The sequence below is a fragment of the Eumetopias jubatus genome, unplaced genomic scaffold (assembly GCF_037043125.1).
Source record: "Eumetopias jubatus isolate StellerSeaLion01/CBP00866 unplaced genomic scaffold, mEumJub1_p1.0 scaffold_10, whole genome shotgun sequence".
Lineage (NCBI taxonomy): Eukaryota > Metazoa > Chordata > Mammalia > Carnivora > Otariidae > Eumetopias > Eumetopias jubatus.
The window spans coordinates 49,974,351-49,995,343 of NW_028274816.1; the positions used below are offsets into that span (position 1 = coordinate 49,974,351).

Genomic DNA, 20,993 nt, shown 5'->3' on the forward strand with positions numbered 1-20,993 from the left:
ATACTTATACATAACCATTAAAATTTACAAATAACGATTATGTGAAGGTTCTCTCTCTTTCTCTCCCCCTCTCTCTCTTTGGATGTCTCCCCTTGCTTATGTTTAGAAAACTTGTAGCCTAAACCAAAATAATAAAAATATTTACAAGATATTTCTTCAGATCTTTTTTTTTTTTTGCCACTTCTAATTATTCAGTTCATCTTTAATGTTTCTAAGGATGAAGACTGCAATGGCAGGCGAGAATTTTACCACTGAACCACCCATGCACCGAATGAAGAACCCAGTGGAATGAAGAATGTAACGTCACCTGTATACTATGTTAGTCATTTCCTTAACACTTCGTTGGACACGCTAGACCTTTTCCTATAGTATAAAAGTTAACATTTGCATACATTACTGAACAGGTTGTCTTTTATTTCAGGGGACACAACAGACGCAGCATCCTACGTTCAGACGCTCCACCCAAGCAAGCACACCATAGTCTTCGGGGCCACATCGTTGATTCTACAGGGCGGACCCTCACACACACTCCTGAGGCCTCCGAAGAGAAGAGCTCCGCAGTCCCCTTCTCAGAATTCCCGGGTCCGGGACCAGCCGGACTCGCCTTCACTCGGCAAGGACAGCCGCTGCACGCGCCCTTCGCCTCAGGTCCCGGCCTCCCGCAAGTCGGTGATGTGCGCTTGCGCACGCCCAGGCCGCGCGGCCACTCCCAGAAGTCTCCGGGGCTCGGGCGGGGGGCTGGCCGCTTTACTTCGGGACTTTTACGACCCTGCGTTCCGGGTCCCACGGTGCGGGTGGTGACTGGGACCTCGGGCTCTTTTTGCGTGTCTCTTGTTGGGCGCCGCGCGTGAGTGGCCTCAGTGTGAGGAAGACGTCCTTGTGGGTCGCCGCGGAAAAGGCCGTGCGGTCGTAGCGTGGAGGCCGCGTGGACGGCGAGTGGCGGTGAGAGTGGGAGCCGGGACCGCGGGTGCCGGTCCCCTCAGGCCTGTGGGTGCTCGAGCCGCAGAGGAGGGTGCTTGTGTCCCCGTGAGAAAGACGGCAAGGGTGTGTGTTTGTGGGAGGCGAAGCTGGGGTGCAGAGGTAAGACTAGAAGAGGTGCGTGGTTGCCCTCGTGTGACGGAGATGTAAGGTGAGTGTCCTTCATCTGAGCTTCGGTTGTGGTGAGTGGCTCTGGGACCGGTGGCCCTGGGTTCGCGGCCGCTTCCTCCACCTTCCTGTCAGCCACGTATGACTGCCACCTGGCGGGAAATCATATACTGAGCCCTTCATAGAGGATTTTGGTAAGGTGTGTAGACCAGCTGTTAGGATGGGAATTTTAGATCATGAATTACCCCTGAGACAGGCTTCTAGGAACGTGTGTGGATAGAGGGACTCCAAGAATGGTATTCCTTCCTGGGACTGTCCTCCCTGGGAGTTTTCTGGGATTCATTTACATACTTGAGAATGTCAGCATTCACTTAGCGCTAAAGGAAGGAACCGCATGTGAACAATCTTTCTTCATTCTGGTTAATATGTATGAGGTTACAGCGGGATGTAGCCATGGAGGGTAGAACATAAATGCTCAGCACTGTAGTGACTCTGATTATTCCCTTTCAGGTTTCTGTAGTTAAGAAGAAATGAAAATATGAGGTTGTGACGTGTGTTTACAATTTAAGGGACTGAGCCAGAATTCAAGTGTCCAAGACCAGGATTTCTTAACAAGGGTCCTTTGTATTTATGGGTGTAGATAATTGCTGCATATATTTGGAAACTTTCATTTTCCAAGGGTGTATGTATTCAAAAAATTTACACCTCGTTTTATCTAGCATCAAAAATTGTTATGCATTGGTACAGCTTTGCGCAAAATTAGTGATCAAGATAATGGGAATGGTTGAGAAAGCCCATGACGTCAATGAGAGATTATTATGCAGATGATACAATTTCTGTTTATAAAAATTAGTCATTATAAGGAAAGAGACTGTTATCTAATGAAACCATCTTAATATTTGTGGAGATAGTATTCAAGAAAATTTTAGGGGTGCCTGGGTGGCTCAGTTGGTTAAGTGTCAGCCCAGGTCATGATCTCAGTGTCCTGGGATTGAGCCCCATGTCAGGCTCCCTGCTCAGCAGAGGGTCTGCTTCTTCCTCTCCCTCTGCCCCACCCCCTGCTGTTATGCGTGCGTGCTCTCTCTCTCTCAAATAAATAAATAAAATCTAGAAAAAAGAAAAATTTAAATTATATATGAAGTTCACTTTTAAAAATAGAATTTTGTAAAACCCTTTTGGGAGGATTGTATCCAAAATGATATTTTAATTGGTTATTCAGAGAAGAATGGAAGGTATGTAGTCGTATTTATTGGACAGCTTCTCTGTACTCAAAAAACTTTTCTGCCTATTTTACATACATATATCCATTAACATGCAAAGGCCGTTTCCTTTCTGTTAACGGAAAAATCTTTATAGTGAAATGTATCTGATTATTTCCGTGTAGTACAACTAAAGGCTATTAAAGAACAGGTAAGTGGTAGTTGTTTCAATCACTGATTTCTCATGGTAGGCCTAATATGTACAGATTTTTTTAAATTTTTATTTTTTTAAGATTTTATTTGTCAGAGAGAGCACAAGCAGGGGGAGGGGCAGGCAGAGGGAGAAGCAGGCTTCCCGCTGAGCAAGGAGCCCGGTGCAGGACTCAATCCCAGGACCCTGGGATCATGACCTGAGCCAAAGGCAGACGCTTAGCGTACTGAGCCATCCAGGCATCCCAGTACAGACTTCTTTAAATGATGAAAATATAGCCTCTGCCATAACAGTGACTTAAAACATTTTAAATACTTTTGAATATCTTTATGTTGTATTTATTATAATAGAATTAATGCAGACATTGCAGAAGAAATTAATGTCCTAAGAAATTTAAGAACAACATCTCACTGCCTAAAAATAATCACTTTTTTTTTTTAAATATTTTATTTATTTATTCATGAGAGGCAGAGGGAGAGAGAGAGAGAGAGAGAAGCAGAGGGAGAAGCAGGCTCCCAAGGAGCAGGGAGCCCGATGCGGGACTCGATCCCACAACCCTGGGATCATGACCTGAGCTGAAGGCAGACGCTTAACCATCTGAGCCACCCAGGTGCCCCAAAAATAATCACTTTTAATATTTGGTGTATGTGTTTCCAATTTATGTGTGAACATTTCTGTGTGGCTTTGTTTTGGCAAAACATAATTGGTGAAATAAAAGAGTCAGAGTTCTACTCTTAGTTTGAAAAAGAAATCTAACCCATTCATGGGTTTTCTTGTACCTCTTTTTTTTAGGGAGGAGGAAATGCCAGGGATCTCCTTCTTTGAAGAACATTCAGTTTTCACCTTTTAGATTTTAGGAATGTTGCTCAAAATCTTATTTTTTTTTAGATTTTTTTTTAATTTATTTTTTAACAGAGAGAGAGACAGTGAGAGAGGGAACATAAACAGGGAGAGTGGGAGAGGGAGAAGGAGGCTTCCCGCTGAGCAGGGAGCCTGATATGGGACTCGATCCCCGGACCCTGGGTTCATGACCTGAGCCGAAGGCAGACGCTTAATGACTGAGCCACTCAGGTGCCTGCTCAAAATCTTATTTTGGCACCAAATTACTAAATAATACATCCTTTCATAATTAATAATTTAGGCAGTGGCATGTGCCTGTAGTTCTTGCTACTTGGGAGGCTGAGGCAGGAAGATCACTTGAGCCCAGGAGTTCTGTGCTGTAGTGCACTGTGCCCATCAGGTGTCTGCAGTAAGCTTGGCATTGATACAGGAAACTACTGTGTTGCCTGTGAGCTGGTCCAGGTCAGAATCAGAGCAAGTCAAAACTCCTGTGCTGATTATAATTAATAATTTACAGATTTAAGGTTACTTTCCAAGAAAATAGCACTAAATTCTAATTCTAGGTGTCTGGCAAGTACAAATAATATTTCCAAAGATAGTTTTTATAACAGAAAATAAGGATTGTAATATAAATCCTATTATGCAGAATAAGATTCATTTGTTAAGATTGCATTTTATCACATCCTGATTATAGGTGTAGATATAGATAATACATATATATATTGAATATATACCTTTTATCAGTCCCCAGCAGCCATAGAGAGCAAGAAGAACTCCATTCAGCATCATAAATATGCTTGTGTGTGTTTATATAGCTGCTGGGGAGTGAGGAAAGGGACATACTGTCTTCCTGTCTGTAATCTCTCTGTCTCTCTCATTACTAATGATTTTATCAAGAAGAATTATATTTTTTCAAAGATAGGAACTGGAATTTTTAAAAGTAAAGAGAGAGCCCAAGAAGCACAAATTTTCTATGAGAAAAACATAATGCAGCAGAATTAATTTCCATGTATAATAATGGATTAAGGGTCGTGTAATGACTTTCACTTTCAGTATGATAAATAATTTATATCAGCCATCTTATACTTTTTAATGTTTATATAGATTGTCTTGTTCTTCAAAACAGTCATGTGATAGGTAATACTCTTAACCTTTCTTTGCTGATTTTGTAATAAACAGGGGCACTGAGGTAATATTAACCCTCACAGCTTAAAGCTCGTTTTCAATTCCTATAAGTCTGACAATAGAGCCTGTGTTCTTAATGTCAACAGAATATCACCTCCTACATTATGCATACCATTTAAAACCTGTCTTTTTCACTGAGTTAATATTGTTTTCCATCATTTCTTATGGATTATTAATGATGCCACAATACCATATTGCAGACCGTAATATGTTTAACCTGTTGGCTTCTGTGAGAAAGTTATGTTTTTAATTTTTGGTTATCAAAAATTATTCTCCGATGAACATCCTTGTGCACATGCCCTACATATTTCTATAGTTATTTCCTTTAAAAATTTCCTGGAAATGGAATTTTGTGGTTAAAAAAAATCAAACTTTTTAAAGTGCCTACAATATGCTAGACCTAGAAATTTTTGGCTTTGGAGTATTACAATCCTGGATAGCCATAGTTGGCTTCCTTTAAAATGCTTATTATCTAAAATGAGGTAAAATCTGAATAGAAATAATTGTAAGGCAGTGTGTGGCAAAGACCACTGGAGAGATTTAAGTGACCTATTTTGTGAATACAGGAAAGACACACCAGTATATCTACAGCAACAGTCAGGATATAAACAAAATATACCAATTTTATGGAATATCTATGGTAATAAGTGTATTTTGTGCTGTGACTTTTATACTCACAGTTTTCGTTCTAATTTTGTTAGATGTAAAGTAAAACTAATAGGATATCAATTCAGTTGCTGTCTGGGGGACATGGTGGCTTAGCTGACAGGTTTAGAAACCAAATAAACCCTTCTGTCAAGAAGACTTCAAATAAAGCTGTATGAGAGTATCATCAGTTCATACAAGATATTATACAGAGACTGCTTCCTATTTCTTCTAGACAGAACTCCATCATACCTGAGAAGAAATGATAGCATGAGTTCAGATAGTGGGATCCAAAGGAAACAGACAGAAGATAAGCTGTTCAGTAAAATAGACTAACTTTAGATAACAAAGGACTTTCTTGAATTCTCCTTTTTGGATATCTTCCTGTTAATAAATAAAGAAAAACACATGTATTTCAAGTTAATCTATGGTCATTGTTACAGTAATTATGAAGTACACTTTAAAAAGAAAAATCAAGAAAGGGGTGCCTTGGTGGCTCAGTCAGTTAAGCATCCGACTCTTGATTTCAGCTCAGGTCATAACCTTAGGGTCCTGAGATGAAGCCCCGAGTCAGGCTCTGTGCTCAGCAGGGAGTCTGCTTGATTTTCTCCCTCTTCCCCTTCCCACTGTGTGCTTGCTCTTTCTTTCTCTCTCAAATAAGTAAATCTTAATACATACATAACAAAAGAAAAATCAAGATCAAAATAAAAAGAAAAACACTGTTATTGGATGGTTCCGTAACCTTCCAGACGTTTTTATCTATTGATTTCAATTGTCCGTTTCTCTGCCAGTTTTTCTCTACACTGATTGATATATTCCTAGGGTGTTTTTTTTTTTTATTGGTCAATCTAATTATTCTTGACAGTATATCTGGAATATTTCTCATATCCTTAAATATTTTTCCCAACTTCACATTTGATACCTACTTTGTATTGTAGTACAATGATGGTTTGTCATATATTTAGTAAGATTTGCTAGACTTAACATACTGAACACTGATGTTCCATCTCCAATGTCTTAACCACCTTCACTCAGTTCCAAAGCCACAAAAGAGTTTCTCATTAAGATGACATAGGCTCTTTTCAGTCTCAGAAGATGAGAAGGAAGAGGATCAAAATAAGACTGCACTGCCCATTCTTGGGTCTGCATCTGTCTCACCAAAGTGATGCAGTGGCCAGAGAACTTCTGCTGACATTTGTAGGTCTGATTTTTTTTTTTAAAGATTTTATTTATTTATTTGAGAGAATGAGAGAGAGAGAGCACATGAGAGAGGGGAGGGTCAAAGGGAGAAGCAGACTCCCTGCCGAGCAGGGAGCCCGATGCGGGACTCGATCCCAGGACTCCAGGATCATGACCTGAGCCGAAGGCAGTCGCTTAACCAACTGAGCCACCCAGGCGCCCTGTAGGTCTGATTTTAATGCAGATATGCTTCTGTTCTATGACTTTGTTCATCAGAGACCCCTGGGATTTGGGGAAGGAAATGGCCTTATCTAGAATCCTAATCTCCCCAAATTATGTGTGATGGATAATAGGTTTGGAACCTGGAGTGGAAGATCCTAACATTAATTTATGTCCTGTTGGGAACACTAAAGCCACATTGGTCTCAAGGTCTTTCTCTTCTCCCAGCTCTGGCTTTCTGGATCTGTGCTTTTCTGTTAGAGGAATCGTGAGGACTGATCCGCTCTTGCAGGTCTAAAACCATGGCGCATGTAAGTTGGTGTTTCTCTCCTTCCTGAAATATGTGTGGTTTTTTTTAGATTGAGTATTTTCATTAATTTTTCTGAAGTTTACTACCAGCAGAAGTCCTGTCCAATAACCTTCTTCCCATCTTTTGTTCCAGTGAAATGTGGTACTAGATGACCCAGCATCCTCTCTATGTGACCTGTTGTAAACTAACTAGTGTTACGTTATTACTGCGAAATTATTCAGCCTGGCTTAAGTGTGCATTCTTTTATCAAGGGCAGTGATGGAGTAGTGGAGGAGATATGTCCTTTAAAGATTTATGTTATGTGAGGTTGTTCTATAGTGTGGACAGATGGATACAATGGTTGTATTCGACCATCCATGAGAAGACTTTGAAATTTTCCAGACTTGAGATTTACAGGTAGATAGGATAGAAATTTGGTATTGAATGACTTAAGTCTCAGTGTAGAGTAAAATCTCGTAATTTGTGTGAATTATTATATAATTGTGATTTGCAAACTGAGTCATAGACCTTGGGAGGAAATCTCTGAGAGATAAATATGAAGACTGTTCTGTTGTTGGATGAGACATACTGAATTTAGGTGATATCTGTAAATTCATCATCCTTCTTTAGTATTCTTTAACTCAATGTATTAGTTATCTATTGTTGTGTAACAAATTACCCCAACACTTAGCAGCTCAAAGCAGTAAACATTTATCTCACGGTTTCAGTGGTTTGGTAATCTGGGCATGGCTTAGCTTGCTCTCCTGTTTGGATCTCTTACAAGGCTATCAAGGTCTTGGTGAGGGCTGAAGTCATCTTAAGGCCAACATTGGGTGTATCTGCTTCCAAGCTCACTCACCTGGGCTTTGACAGGATCCAGTTGCTCAGGGGCTATTGACTGGAGGCCACTCTTGGTTAAGCAGGTGAGACATCAAAAGAGGGCAGGCAATGTGGAGATCACAGTCTTTTGTAATCTGTCAGAAGTAACATTTCATCACTTTAATCATATTCTGTTTATTAAAAGCAAGTCACTCAGTTCAGCTCATACACATGTGAAGGAGAGTACACAAGGGCATAAATACCAAAAGATGATCATTGGTAACCTAAGTAGAAGCTACCTACCATACTCAGCATAAGCTAGGTGTTCAGTGACAGATGGTAGATGGCAACAAGAAAACTATGTCATCATAAGTAGTAGGTGAACATAGAATCACAGAATTGGGGAAGACCTTACAAATATGATATATCCTACCTGTATAAATGATTAAATCCAACATATCCATAAATTATGTCATGTGCCAGAAAGTACATGGATTTGTCAAAACAAGAAAAAATATTTATGGTAAGATCCCACATAATGAAGTATTTAATGCTTGAGGGAATTCTTAATTTTATACAAACCTTATTTTCTAAAATTGTTTTTAGAAAATGTTTTGAAAAATATTTGATCAAATTTTCTCTTCTCTAAAAAGCAAAAATTTTCTTCAGCAACCCATGTTTACTGAGAGTTTATGTTATAGATAACAATCAAACATGGTTGAATTCACTATTTAATAGTCAGTGGTTATTATTTTATCTAGTCCCAAGTGATTCAAGTATTTAAGGAATATTTTGTCTATTCTGGCAGGCTTCTTCAAAAATATGTATATATTCTGCTTCAATCCCCTCCTGTGTTATAGATTTTTAGCCTACATACTTGCTATATTGCTTTCTTCATGCAGTGGAGTCTTTATCTCCTCTCCTTCTATCTTCAACAAAATATTTATCTAATTTCTCTAGTAATACATGGGTTTGCCATTTCAGAGATCTATGACATTCAGGGATGTGGCCATAGACTTCTCTCAGCAGGAGTGGGAATATCTTGACTCTCTTCAGAAGAACTTGTACCGGGATGTGATGATGGAGAACTATGATAACTTGGTCTCATTGGGTATGTTTATCAGCGTCTAATGATTTAGGATAATTTAGAGTCTGTTCTTTAAGATACGCATTTTTTTTCCACTGTGATTTTTAGGGCTGCTTTTAGGAAACTAGTTATATTTTTTTGTTATTTTTTCCCAAAGAAATGGTTTGAGCTTTGTCAGTTTGGAAATTGCCCCTCCATTAAATTGTTGGGGAAGGAGAATTTTCCTTTACCCTTCAGAATTCTTCTAGCTGGTCTAAGAATTAAACTGACATGAGACAGAGTAACAGGAGGAAAGAAAGTTTATGTGTACACAGAATCCTCAAATGAAGAAATCAGGCAGTTTTTATACTTTTTAGACAAGGAGACAACAAATCTGTGAAGAATTGACAGGACAAAGAAAACTTATGTTCGGAATTTCAATTAGTAGGTAATCTTAACCAGAATTTGGGCTGCAGTAGTAAATTAGTAAAAAGTAACAAGGGTAGTTAACACAGACTTCTCAGCTTTAAGTTCCCTATATTTGTTATAAGGATGTCTCTTTATATCCTGATACAGGGAGGGTACTTTCCATTAGGAGATTTATTTCCTGCTTTCTGAAGACAAAGTGGGGATCATAGTGTTCTTCTTGCATTTAACTTTTTATTTTTTTAAGTAGGTTCCATGCCCAGTGTGGGACTTGAACTCATGGCCCCGAGATAGAGAGTTTCATGCTCTACCAACTGAGCTAGCCAGTCGCCCCTGCATTGAACTTTTAATTTAAAATAATCAATAAAGGGGCACCTGGGTGGCTCAGTCGGTTAGGTGTCTTTGGCTCAGGTCATGATCTTAGAGTCCTGGGATCGAGCCCCACGTTGGACTCCCTGCTCAGCAGAGAGCCTGCTTCTCCCTCTCCTGCTCCCCCTGCTTGTGCGCTCTCTCTCTGTCAAATAAATAAATCTTTAAAAAAATAAAATAAAACAATATGCCGGAGTGCTGGGGTGGCTCAGTCAGTTGAGCACCTGACTCTTGGATTTGGCTCAGATCATGATCTCAGTGTCATGAGATCGAGCCCCGTGTCAGGCTCCATGCTCAATGGGGAGTCTGCTTGAGTTTCTCTCCCTCTCCTGCCCCTCCCCAACTTGCATGTGCTTGCTCGCTCGCTCTCTCTCAAATAAATAAATCTTAAAAAAAAAATGCTGGGGCGCCTGGGTGACTCAGTCATTAAGCATCTCTGCCTTTGGCTCAGGTCATGATCTCATGGTCCTGGGATCGAGCCCTGCATCAGGCTCCCTGCTCAGCAGGAAGCCTGCTTCTCCCTCTCCCACTCCCCCTGCTTGTGTTCCCTCTCTCACTGTCTCTCTCTCTGTCAAAAAATAAAATAAAATCTTTAAAAAAAAAAAGCCAAAGTAGCACATTTTGGGATGGTCTGCCCTTGGCCCCTACAACAGCTTTATCTTCTCTGTCCTTCAGTGATATTCATACCCCCTCTGGTCTTAAGTTGCCTCCCTTCCTTTATGAATAAGGTCTTGTTTAGAATTCTCTAGTGCTTATTATATAACCATTGTTAAGGGATTCATGTTTCCTATTTATTTATGCTCAGAATGTCTATACTCAATTTTATTATCTACTTGAAGGTTAATCAGCTTGACACAGGGTCCTGAATTGCTCTTATTGCCCTAAAAGAGCCTCTATAGTTTAAATAGCGGTGGATTAGATAAATGGAACTCATTGAAAACTGAGGCATACACATTTTAATTTTCATAAGAAATTCTGTTTTGTGATTGGAAGTTGTAATCTACGAACATTACATTAAAATGGAATGAATATCTTATAGCTAGCTCTTCTTGTGTACTCTTCGTAAAACAACACTATCAGTAAAAATGTTACTGTTCGTAGCATGTAATAGACAGTGCTCTGAGCACTTTACATATAGATATATATATATACATATATATATATATATCAACTTGTTTGATCCCCCTAACAGCCCTGTTCACATTTTTCAAGTGAGAATACTGAAGCACTGGGTTTAAGTGACTTTCCCAAGGTCAGACATAGCTGGAAGGTCAAAGACAAGAATTGAACCAAGGCTCCACATTCTGTATTTTAAACTATGGTATTATGCATACTCTCAAGAAAAAGAGGATTTATGCGTGTGTATTAAAAAACAAAAAAAACCCTTATTATACTTGATTCTTGTTCTTTAGGTCCTTTACTCTCTCTTCTCAAAAATCTTATTCAATGTCATTTTGACCTTTAGTTTATTATTATAATTTTAACCAAGCAACATTTTGTTCTACATCATGTGGCATTTTTTTTTCTTTGTAAGCAGGACATTCCATTTCTAAGCCCGATGTGATTACATTATTGGAGCAAGGAAAAGATCCCTGGATGGTTGTGAGGGAAGACACGAGAAGATGGTGTACAGGTAAGTGTGAGCAAGTCAAGCTATGGGAATATATCTGTTTAGGTAAAACCTAAGTGGTCAAGGAGGAGACACACACTTGAAATGTTGGTTGGAAAACTCCATTAACATTAGAGAAAATACTTGTGATCTAGAGGGGAAATATATGCTGTGCGTGAGCTCCCCAGTGAATTTCATCTTCACCTCATTAACTACTCCCTTTTGTTACTCTTCTCATATTTTCCTCCCAGTTCGGTAATGGGCACTTTCGTTCTTCCTCATGCACCGTGTTATCTGTATTTTGGACTCAGCTGCTCTCCAGGTCCTCTTGTGCACTTAGATGTGTATATGTGGTTTCACTGTCTAAAAATAAATACATTTCTATATCTGGCTAATACAATGGAGTTTATGGTATATTAGGGAAAACATAAAATAAACATATAAACAAGTAAGTAGGTAGATAACTTCAGATGATGAAATATAGTATAAAGGAAACTAAGGACAGGACAAATTTTGGTAAGGTAAGTGGTCAGGGGCATTTTCCTGAGGAGGTAAGATGTCAGGTCCCAGGCTATTTGAGTATAAGAGCAAGAACATTCCAAGAAGAGCAAACAACAAATGCAAAGGCCTGAAGGGGAACATGAGTGTTGTGTGTTCAGGAGCAGCAGGTAGATCAGAGCAGAGTTATTGAAGAGTGACTAACAAAACAAAGTCAGTATGTTATGGGGGATCAAACCATGTAAGGTGTTGTGATTCATTAAGAGTTGTCATTGTTTTCCAAGATTATTTGTAGAGCTATGATTTGGTTAAAATTTTTATATCCTTTATTTTCAAAAATTAAACTTTTTTATTAATTATGAGACTTATACAGAAATCTAGATAAAATAACCATTAAGTGATTAGTTATTCACTTTCTGTCATACACTTTTTATATATTTCTTAATTTTTATTTAAAAAAAATTTTAACCTAATATTAATCTATTGGGAGTTTTTTTCTTTATAGGTTAGTATTCTGAAATCATTTTTTCTTTATCTCTATTCCTGAACTCTATCACTTCATTTCTCAGTTTTTCTCACTCTGATTTATGTTGTTTTTTCATTTCACATAGCATTTTCTTAAAATCAGAACACTTAATATTAAGATGGCAATACTACCCCAAATCCCATCAGCTCATTTGTAGAAATTCACATTCTGATCATAAAATTCATATGGGTATGCAAGGGATTCAGAATAGTAAAAAAAAAATCTTGAAAAAGAAAAAAGTGGGATTCATATTTTCCAATTTCAAAACTTACTACATACCAAAACTTTTAAGGGATGCTTTAAAACACTACTAGGAAGGAGGTTTATAGCTCTAAGTGCGTATATTAGAAAGAAAATTCTCAAATCAACAACCTAACTTCATTACCTCAAGAAACTAGGTAAAAAAAGAATGAACTAACCTCAGAGATAGTAGAGGAAAGAAAATAATAAAGAATAGAGCAGCGATAAACACGGTAGAGAATAGAAAAACAATAGGAAAAAAATCAATGAAACCAAGAGTTGCCTTTAGAAAGATCAAAGTGAGAAAACATTAGCTAGATTGACTAAGAAAAAGAAAAAACTCAGCTAAAATCAGAAATGAAAGAAGAGACTGTAAACAACTGTATGCCAACAAACTGGGAAACCCAGTGAGATCCTGACCTAATAGAAAATCTAAACAGACGTACTAGTACAGAGATTGAATCAGTAATAAAAAATGAACAAACAACAACAAAAAAATGAACAGACACATGCAGAGATGCTCAACATCACTCATCATCAGGGAAATACAGAACTACACCTCTCAGTTTGCTAAAATTAACACAGGAAACAGCAGGTGTTGCCGAGGATGTGGAGAAAGGAGAACCCTCTTACACTGTTGGTGGGAATGCAAACTGGTGAAACCACTGTGGAAAATAGTATGGAGGTTCCTCAGAAAGTTAAAAATAGCACTACCCTGCAGTCCAGCAATTGCACTACTAGGTATTTACCCAGAGGATACAAACATACTAATTTGAAGGTATACATGCAACCTGGTATTTATAGCAGCATTATAAGCAATAGCCAAATTATGGGAAGAGCTCAAATGTCCATCAACTGATGAATGAATAAAGAAGATGTGGGTGTGTGTGTGGTGTGTGTATACAATGGAATATTACTCAGCCATCAAAAAGAAATCTTGCTATTTGCAACAACATGGAGCTAGAGAGTATTACAGTAAGTGAAATAAGTCAGAGAAAGACATATCATATGATTTCACTCATATGTGAAATTTAAGAAACGAAACAAACGAACATAGAAGAGAAAGGAAAGGAAAACCAAAAAAATAGACTCTTAACAATGGAGAACAAACTGATGGTTACTGGAGGGGAGTAGTTGGGGGGGATGGGTTAAATAAGTGATGGGTATTAAGAAGGGCACTTGTGATGTGCACTGGGTGTTGTATATAAATGTTGAATCACTAAAATCTGTACCTGAAACTAATATTACACTGTATATTAAATAAGTGGAATTTAAATAAAAACTTGGAAAGAAAAAAAAACCCTGCTAAACAAAGAATTAACACCAATTCCCCTCAAACTTTTCTAAAACATTGAAGAAGGAACACTCCCAAACTTACTCTGAGGCCAGCATTACCCTGATACCAGAGCCAGGCAAATCCAGTGCAAGAAGAAAACCACAGGTCAGTGTTCCTGATGCATATTAAGGCAAAAGTTCTCAACAAAAATACTAGCAAACGGAATTCAGCAGCACATGAGAAGGATTATACACCATGACAAAGTGGGATTTATTTCTGGAATGCAAAGATGATGCAATATATAAAAATCAAGCAATGCAATACACATTAACAGAATGAAGGGGAGAAAAGCCACACGATTATCTCAATGTAGAAAAAGCATTTAACAGAATGTAATACTTCTCATGATAAAACACTCAAGAAACCAGGAATAGAAGGAAACTGCCTCACCATAATAAAGGCCATCTATGTTAGTCCACAGCTAACCTCATGCTTAGTGGTAAAAGACTGAAAGCACTGGTTTTGCTGCATCCATAAGTTTAGTATATTCTGTTTTCATTTTTATTTATCAAGATATTTTCTAATATCCCTGTAATTTCTTTGTTGTCCCATTGGTTTTTTAAGTGTATGTTATTTAATTCCCACATGTTTGTGTATTTTCTAGTTTTCCTTCTGCTTCTGATTTCTAATTTTGTTCCTTTGTGATTGGAAAAGACACTCTCATTTCAGTCTTTTAAATTTTATTGATAGTTGACTTGGGTCTGTGTGGTCTATCTTGGAGAATGTTCCATGTGTACTTGAGAAGAACATGTATTCTGTTGTATGTAGAATACACATGTATGTCTCTTAGGTCCAGTTTGTTTAGACTGTTGTTCAAGTCCTTTGTTTCCTTATTGATCTTCTGTCTGGTTTTTCTATCCATTATTGAAAGTAGAGTATTGCTATTATATTTTAGCAAGTAATCAAAGCAATAAAACTTAGACTGTACATTCTGTCCTGCTGTTTGTGGGCAGTAGTTTAATTCTCAGTTTAGTTCTCTAAGGTTTTGCTTACAATGTTTTGTGTCCTCCTCATGCACCTATGATTCAGGTTTAGGCTAAGCTTTGAACTCGTTTGTATCCAAAACTAGGGAATCTCTTTTTCAGAATGTTCCCCCTCAAGAGTTCCTCCCTTTCTTTCCAATTAGGCAGTGTTCCTTGCCATGATTCTTGCAACAAGAAATATGTCCAGGCTTTTACAGCCCGTTTTTTGCCCCAGTTTAACAGTCCCTCCCTTGTGGCAAGATTGTGAGTGATAGAGAAAATAGCAAGAAACTCACCCTAGTGTAGTTTACTTTTTAAAGTTTTCACTCCTCTCCACAGTCCTCTGCTCTTATTTTAACTTGATTTTTTTTTTTTAAGTAGGCTCCACACCCAACGTGGGGCTTGAACTCACAACCCTGAGATTAAGAGTCACTTGCTCTATCTACTGAGCCAGCCAGTCACCCTTCCAGAGATCTCTTCTTTGGTTTACTCTAATTACTGACCTCAAGTGTTTGGGTTTTTTTATTTTGCCAAGCATTTTTAGTTGATATCAGTCAGAGAGGGAGACGACTATAAGGGATTTACACCACTATGATGGAACTAGAACTTCTTCAATTAAAGAGTTATTTAACAGTGAAATTATTTTTCATTTATTTTCCCTTGTATCATTGTGGACTCATTTTTTTATTGTTTATATTTATCACAGTCATTTTTATACTACTGTTTTCACAGTGTTGGTCAGTCACACTTCTGTAAGTCTTTGACATTTTCATTTTTTTCTTTCTTTCTTTTTGGCATAAAATTTCTAAGCTTACCTTTTTTGCCCTGTTCCAAACTGTTTAACCATGCTGGATCTATATAAATGACATTGATATTTAGAAATGATAATTTAGGAGTTAAAGAATACTCATTACAACTATCTTTTTTTACAACATTTTCTATTCTGTTGCATTTGGTCTGTTTAAGCTTTCTCTTCTTAGTGATTATTTTGAGCAATTTTGATGAATTTTTCTAGAAGTATTAGTGATGTATTCAAAGTATTCATAATATCAATAAAATTCATTTTAGTTTTGCATTTCCCCCAAGTCATTTTTTTTTAAGATTTTATTTATTTATTTGACAGAGAGAGAGACAGCGAGAGAGGGAACACAAGCAGGGGGAGTGGGAGAGGGAGAAGGAGGCTTCCTGCTGAGCAGGGAACCCGATGCGGGGCTCGATCCCAGGACCCTGAGATCATGACCTGAGCCAAAGGCAGACGCTTAACTGAGGCACCCAGGCGTCCCTCCCCTTATCATTTCTTTCTTATTTTTTTATTTTTACCACTTTTTGGTTGGTTTGGCTAATGTTGACTTTTTGATTTTTAAAGCACCAGCTCTTTAGTTTACTTGTTAAGACTATACTTTTCAACTCATTACATTGTGCTCTTAATTTGTTTTTGTTTTTGTTTTTCTTTCCTTTACTGTTTTTTTTTTTTAAGTTTTGGAATTGGCTCCTTTGAACTCATTTATTTCTTTTTAGTGGCAATAATTACTAAAGTCTTTGAATTCTCTGAATGCTCAAATTGAATGCCCCAAATTCAGGTATGTACTTATTTTCTCTGTTGTACCCTTTCAGTTTTTTATTTCCATACTTACCCAGTATTTATTCTGGAGAGGATATTTCCATTTCCTATCAAATGTATTTTGGTTTTCTGATATTGTAACTAATTCCTATTGTTGCTTGTTTTTGGAGAGAAAGTGTTTGTATTATCTCAGAGTCTAGCACATACCATACTCTACTCACAAGGTAGTATTTCTTGCCCCCAAGTGTCTTCCCACTTGTTCAGTACATATAAATTTAATCAAGATATTCTGTCATATTGGTTGTTATTCTACAGGCTACATCTGTTCATTCTTTTTCACATATTTCCTGAAACTCTTTTTCCAGATTCCTTTACTGTATAGTTCAATTTCACTTTTCCTCAAAGTACCCAAATGCTCAGAATTCCCCATGATTTTCATTAGGGTGTATACCTAGTTCCTGTCTGAAAATTCATTGACAGACTTCTAGGAGTTAATAGAATGGTCATTCTTGGTTAAAACGGAAAGTGAGAGAGGACCTGAGAAAAGATATGAAGGAATAAAACAGATGGAACATTTGTAGAATGTGTACTTAATAAGAAAAAGCTCAGTGAAGATAAATAAACAAGAACTCTCATTATTTTATTTAAAATGAGAACAAAGAAATGCACACATGGCTATGCATTGGAGGGAATGACCACAATATTTATATTTTAGGGGGAAATTTTAATTGCAGATTAAAAGATCCAGTATAAAAAATAGTTTTTAATATATTTATATTTTATATGGAAACTGTTACTGAAGAGAATACATTAAATTATAGTAACATGTAATGAGTTATGGAGACACTATCAGTAACTATGGCAAACTGTACAGCTGATTTTAGAGTTCTCTAAAATATTAGTCTCTAATGGGTCATATTTTCGATTTTTTAAATGTTTTTTAATTTTTAAAGAAATTTTACTATAAAACAGTCACTAATTTTGTCCAGGAAAACAAAATGTTTTTCTCCTTTCTTTTAGATTTGGAGTCAAGATATGAAATAATCAGCTGTGACAAAGTACACATTTATAAAAAACATTCGTCTTTTACCCTACATCAGAAAATTTATAATAGAGAGAAACCTTATGAATGTGACAGATGTGGGAAGGCCTTTAGTCGACATACAGACCTTACAGTACATCAGAGAATTCATACTGGTGAGAAACCCTATGAATGTGAGCAATGTGGAAAATCCTTTAATCGTGCATCCAACCTTCTGCAACATCAGAGAATTCATACTGGTGAAAAACCTTATAAATGTGAGGAATGTGGAATGACATTTAGTTGTAGGATAGACCTTAGAGTTCATCAGAGAATTCATACTGGTGAGAAACCCTATGAATGTGAAGAATGTGGGAAGGCCTTTAGTCGTGCCTCACATCTTACTCAACATGGGAGAGTTCATACTGGTGAGAAATCCTATGTATGTAATGAATGTGGGAAGGCCTTTAGTCAGGGTGGAAGACTTAGACTACATCATAGAATTCATACTGGTGAGAAACCCTATGAATGTAAGGAATGTGGGAAGGCTTTTAGTCAAGCCTCTCATCTTGTGCAACATGACAGAATTCATACAGGTGAAAAGCCCTATGAATGCCATGAGTGTGGGATGACCTTTAGCCGTGGTATAGATCTTAGAGTACATCATAGAATTCATACTGGGGAGAAACCCTACAAATGTAAGGAATGTGGGAAGGCCTTTAGTCGTGCCTCAAATCTTGTTCAACATGAGAGAATTCATACTGGGGAGAAGCCCTATGAATGTAAGGAATGTGGGATGACATTTAGTCGTGGTTATCAGCTCATTCCACATCAGAGATTGCATATTGGCATAAAACCCTACGAATGTAATGAATGTGGGAAGGCCTTTAGTCATGCTTCAGCACTTATTCAACATGAGAGAATTCATACTGGTGAGAAACCCTATAAGTGTAAAGAATGTGGGAAGGCCTTTATCCATGGTGGAAGCCTAAGAATGCATCACAGAATTCATACTGGTGAGAAACCCTATGAATGTAAAGAATGTGGGAAGGCCTTTAGTCGCACCTCAAACCTTGTTAGGCATGAGAGAGTTCATACAGGTGAGAAACCATATGAATGTAAGGAATGTTGGAAGGCCTTTAGTCATATTGAAAGCCTTAGAGTGCATCATAGAATTCATACTGGTGAGAAACCCCATGAATGTAAAGAGTGTGGGAAGGCTTTTAGTAGCAGCCATCAACTAATTGTACATCATAGATTTCATACTGGTGAGAAGCCCTATGAATGTAAGGAATGTGGGAAGGCTTTTAGTGTGTATGGACGACTTACTCGACACCAGAGTATTCACAGTGGTGAGAAGCCTTTTGAATGTAATACATGTGGGAAGTCTTTCAGGCTTAGTTCAAGTCTTAAAGTACATCAGAGAATTCATACTGGAGAGAAGCCTTATGAATATAAGGACTGTGGAAAGGCATATATATGCAGTGGAGAATGTATAGTACATCAACTTTATAACACTGAGAAACTGTGAATGAAAGGAATGTGGGAATGATTTTAGATATGATTCAGTTCTTAAAAGGCATTAAATAATTTATACTGGTGATAACTCCTCAAAATGTAAATAATGTTTGGAATTTTTTCATTATGATTCAAATGTTCATATTAAGAAATTTATAATGTATTTTTATATAATATAGGGAAGACTTTATTAGCATTTCTGTTTATGGATTGTCAGAATATTAATAATGGAGAAAAATTCAGAGAATGTGGAAATGCCCTTGTTTTTTATGCTTTATTTATAAAAGCTCTCCAGCCCTAGTTATTGTTAAATTTGAGGAAATTCATACCACAGAAAACCTCTGTTGACCTAACGAATATGCAAGAACCATAGTGATTGCCATTTGATCCTTTACAGCCTGTATGACATTTGGCAAGATATTATATCCCTGTGGGAGTCATTTGTAAATGGTGATGATCGTACTTGCATTATAGTGCTGTTTTGGGAATATAGAAAACTTGGAAAGCCACCTTAAACATAGTCTCTGTTCAGTAAGTATTAGATACTATTTTTTAGATACTATTTTTAATATCATTATTTGTATTGTTATTAGTGAACTATTAAGAGATCAAGTCAATATGAGTGTAATGAACTTAGAAAAGCTTTATTACTTATGTAATTACTTATGCCTTTTTGAATTTTAAGTAATTTTTTTCTGGGCAAAATCTAGTAGAATATGAAAGTCATGAGGATTTAAAACATGAGTTTTATTGGAGGACTGACACATTCGTTTACATACTGTGGATGCTTTCATACTTCTCTGGCAGAGCTGAATAGTTGCAATGGATGCTGTATGGCCCACAAAGCCTAAAATATTTACTGTCTGGTTCTTTTTTTTTTTTTAATGTTCAGTTAACCACTGTATAGTACATAATTAGTTTTTGATATAGTGTTCAGTGATTCATTAGTTAAGTATAACACCCAGTGCTCATAAGAGCACATGCCCTCCTCAATACCCATCACCCTATTACCCCCTCCCCCCACCCTCCTCCCCTCTGAATCCCTCAGATTGTTTCCCGGGGTCCACAGTCTCTCATGGTTCATCTCCTTCTCAAAGGCCTTCTCTGGTTCTCCCCCTTTGGCTTTCCCTCCCTTCCCCTGTGGTCCTCCGTGCTATTGCTTATGTTCCACATATGAGTGAAACCATATAATTGTCTTTCTCTGCTTGACTTACTTAACTTAGCATAATCTCCTCTGGTTCTTTACAAAAAAATTTGCCAGTTCCTGTTTTAGAGTAATATCCCCACCATTTTTTCAATACTTTGGATTTTTGTAGAGTACAAGAAAGTTGTCTTACTGAATGGCCCCACCTTCTGGGTTTTTAAAATTATTTCCTTGTGGGTCATTTATCCTTTCTTCTATCTGTAATAGTTCTAGTAAATTCAAAGTTAAAATAAGAGGTTTCACTGAGTCAGTGTTGTGAACATTAAAAAGCATACAATGTTGAGTTTTCCCCACTATTAATGATGCTGGATGTTAACACGGGTTATAGTGGTGACTGCTAGATCGCTCCATTGTAGAGATTCATTTTATAGTTATTAATTTGTATGGTAATATTTTATCACCTCCTTTTACAAATTGATCATCTCATGTACAAGTTCTGAATTAAACAGAAAATTGAGTCAGGTCCTATTCTGAAAGGAATGATAATGAAATGCTTATTCACCAGAACTTTGGTATGTTATCAGTGTTATACTCATTGGAAATTTAATACTCTTCAATACATGGAGAAAACTAAAAATGAAGACTAGAACTTTCTGTTCTCAGCTTTATCTCCAGATTGTATCAATTGTTTGCTACTTAGTGGCATTGATAAAATAATAAGAATTCTACAAAGCTATAAATTAAAAATGACATAAATTCTAAGCCAATATAAAAAAGCAGTTAATAAAACTAAAATTCTAGAGCTTATTGATTATTAATCAAAATCATATTCTAACAGCTTTGGTTTTTTTCTGGGAAAAGCAATGAATACATCTAGAAGTAGAGTTTAGTGATTTAGAAATGAAACGGAAATCTTGAAACAATGTTTTTTAACTTTAAATTTTTTTGTTAGAAGTATCTTTTTTTTGAAATGTGTTTTTGTTTTTTTTTTTAGATATTATTTATTTATTTGACAGAGGAGAGCACAAGCAGGGGGAGTAGCAGG

The 20,993-nt window shown here is 37.2% G+C and overlaps 1 protein-coding gene across 2 annotated transcripts; it reads left to right on the forward strand.

Moving 5' to 3' along the window:
• Positions 1–765: 765 nt before the first annotated feature.
• Positions 766–18,827, forward strand: LOC114198972 (uncharacterized). Of its 2 annotated transcripts, XM_028090693.1 has the most exons (5): positions 766–942; positions 6,793–6,875; positions 8,657–8,783; positions 11,071–11,166; positions 17,286–18,827. In XM_028090693.1, the coding sequence occupies exons 2-5, from the start codon at positions 6,867–6,869 to the stop codon at positions 18,815–18,817; spliced, it is 1,764 nt and encodes a 587-aa protein (XP_027946494.1). In that variant the 5' UTR covers positions 766–942; positions 6,793–6,866; the 3' UTR covers positions 18,818–18,827. The 2 variants fall into 2 exon arrangements, with proteins under 2 accessions (XP_027946494.1, XP_087884567.1); XM_088028441.1 differs by lacking the exon at positions 766–942 and having other exon boundaries at positions 6,578–6,875.
• The last annotated feature ends 2,166 nt before the right edge of the window (positions 18,828–20,993 follow it).

Excerpts from the sequence above, each read along its gene's own strand:
- LOC114198972 (XM_028090693.1), top strand. Across the intron at positions 8,784-11,070 it reads TGATAACTTGGTCTCATTGG|GACATTCCATTTCTAAGCCC; the intron begins GTATGTTTATCA and ends CTTTGTAAGCAG. Across the intron at positions 11,167-17,285 it reads CACGAGAAGATGGTGTACAG|ATTTGGAGTCAAGATATGAA; the intron begins GTAAGTGTGAGC and ends CCTTTCTTTTAG.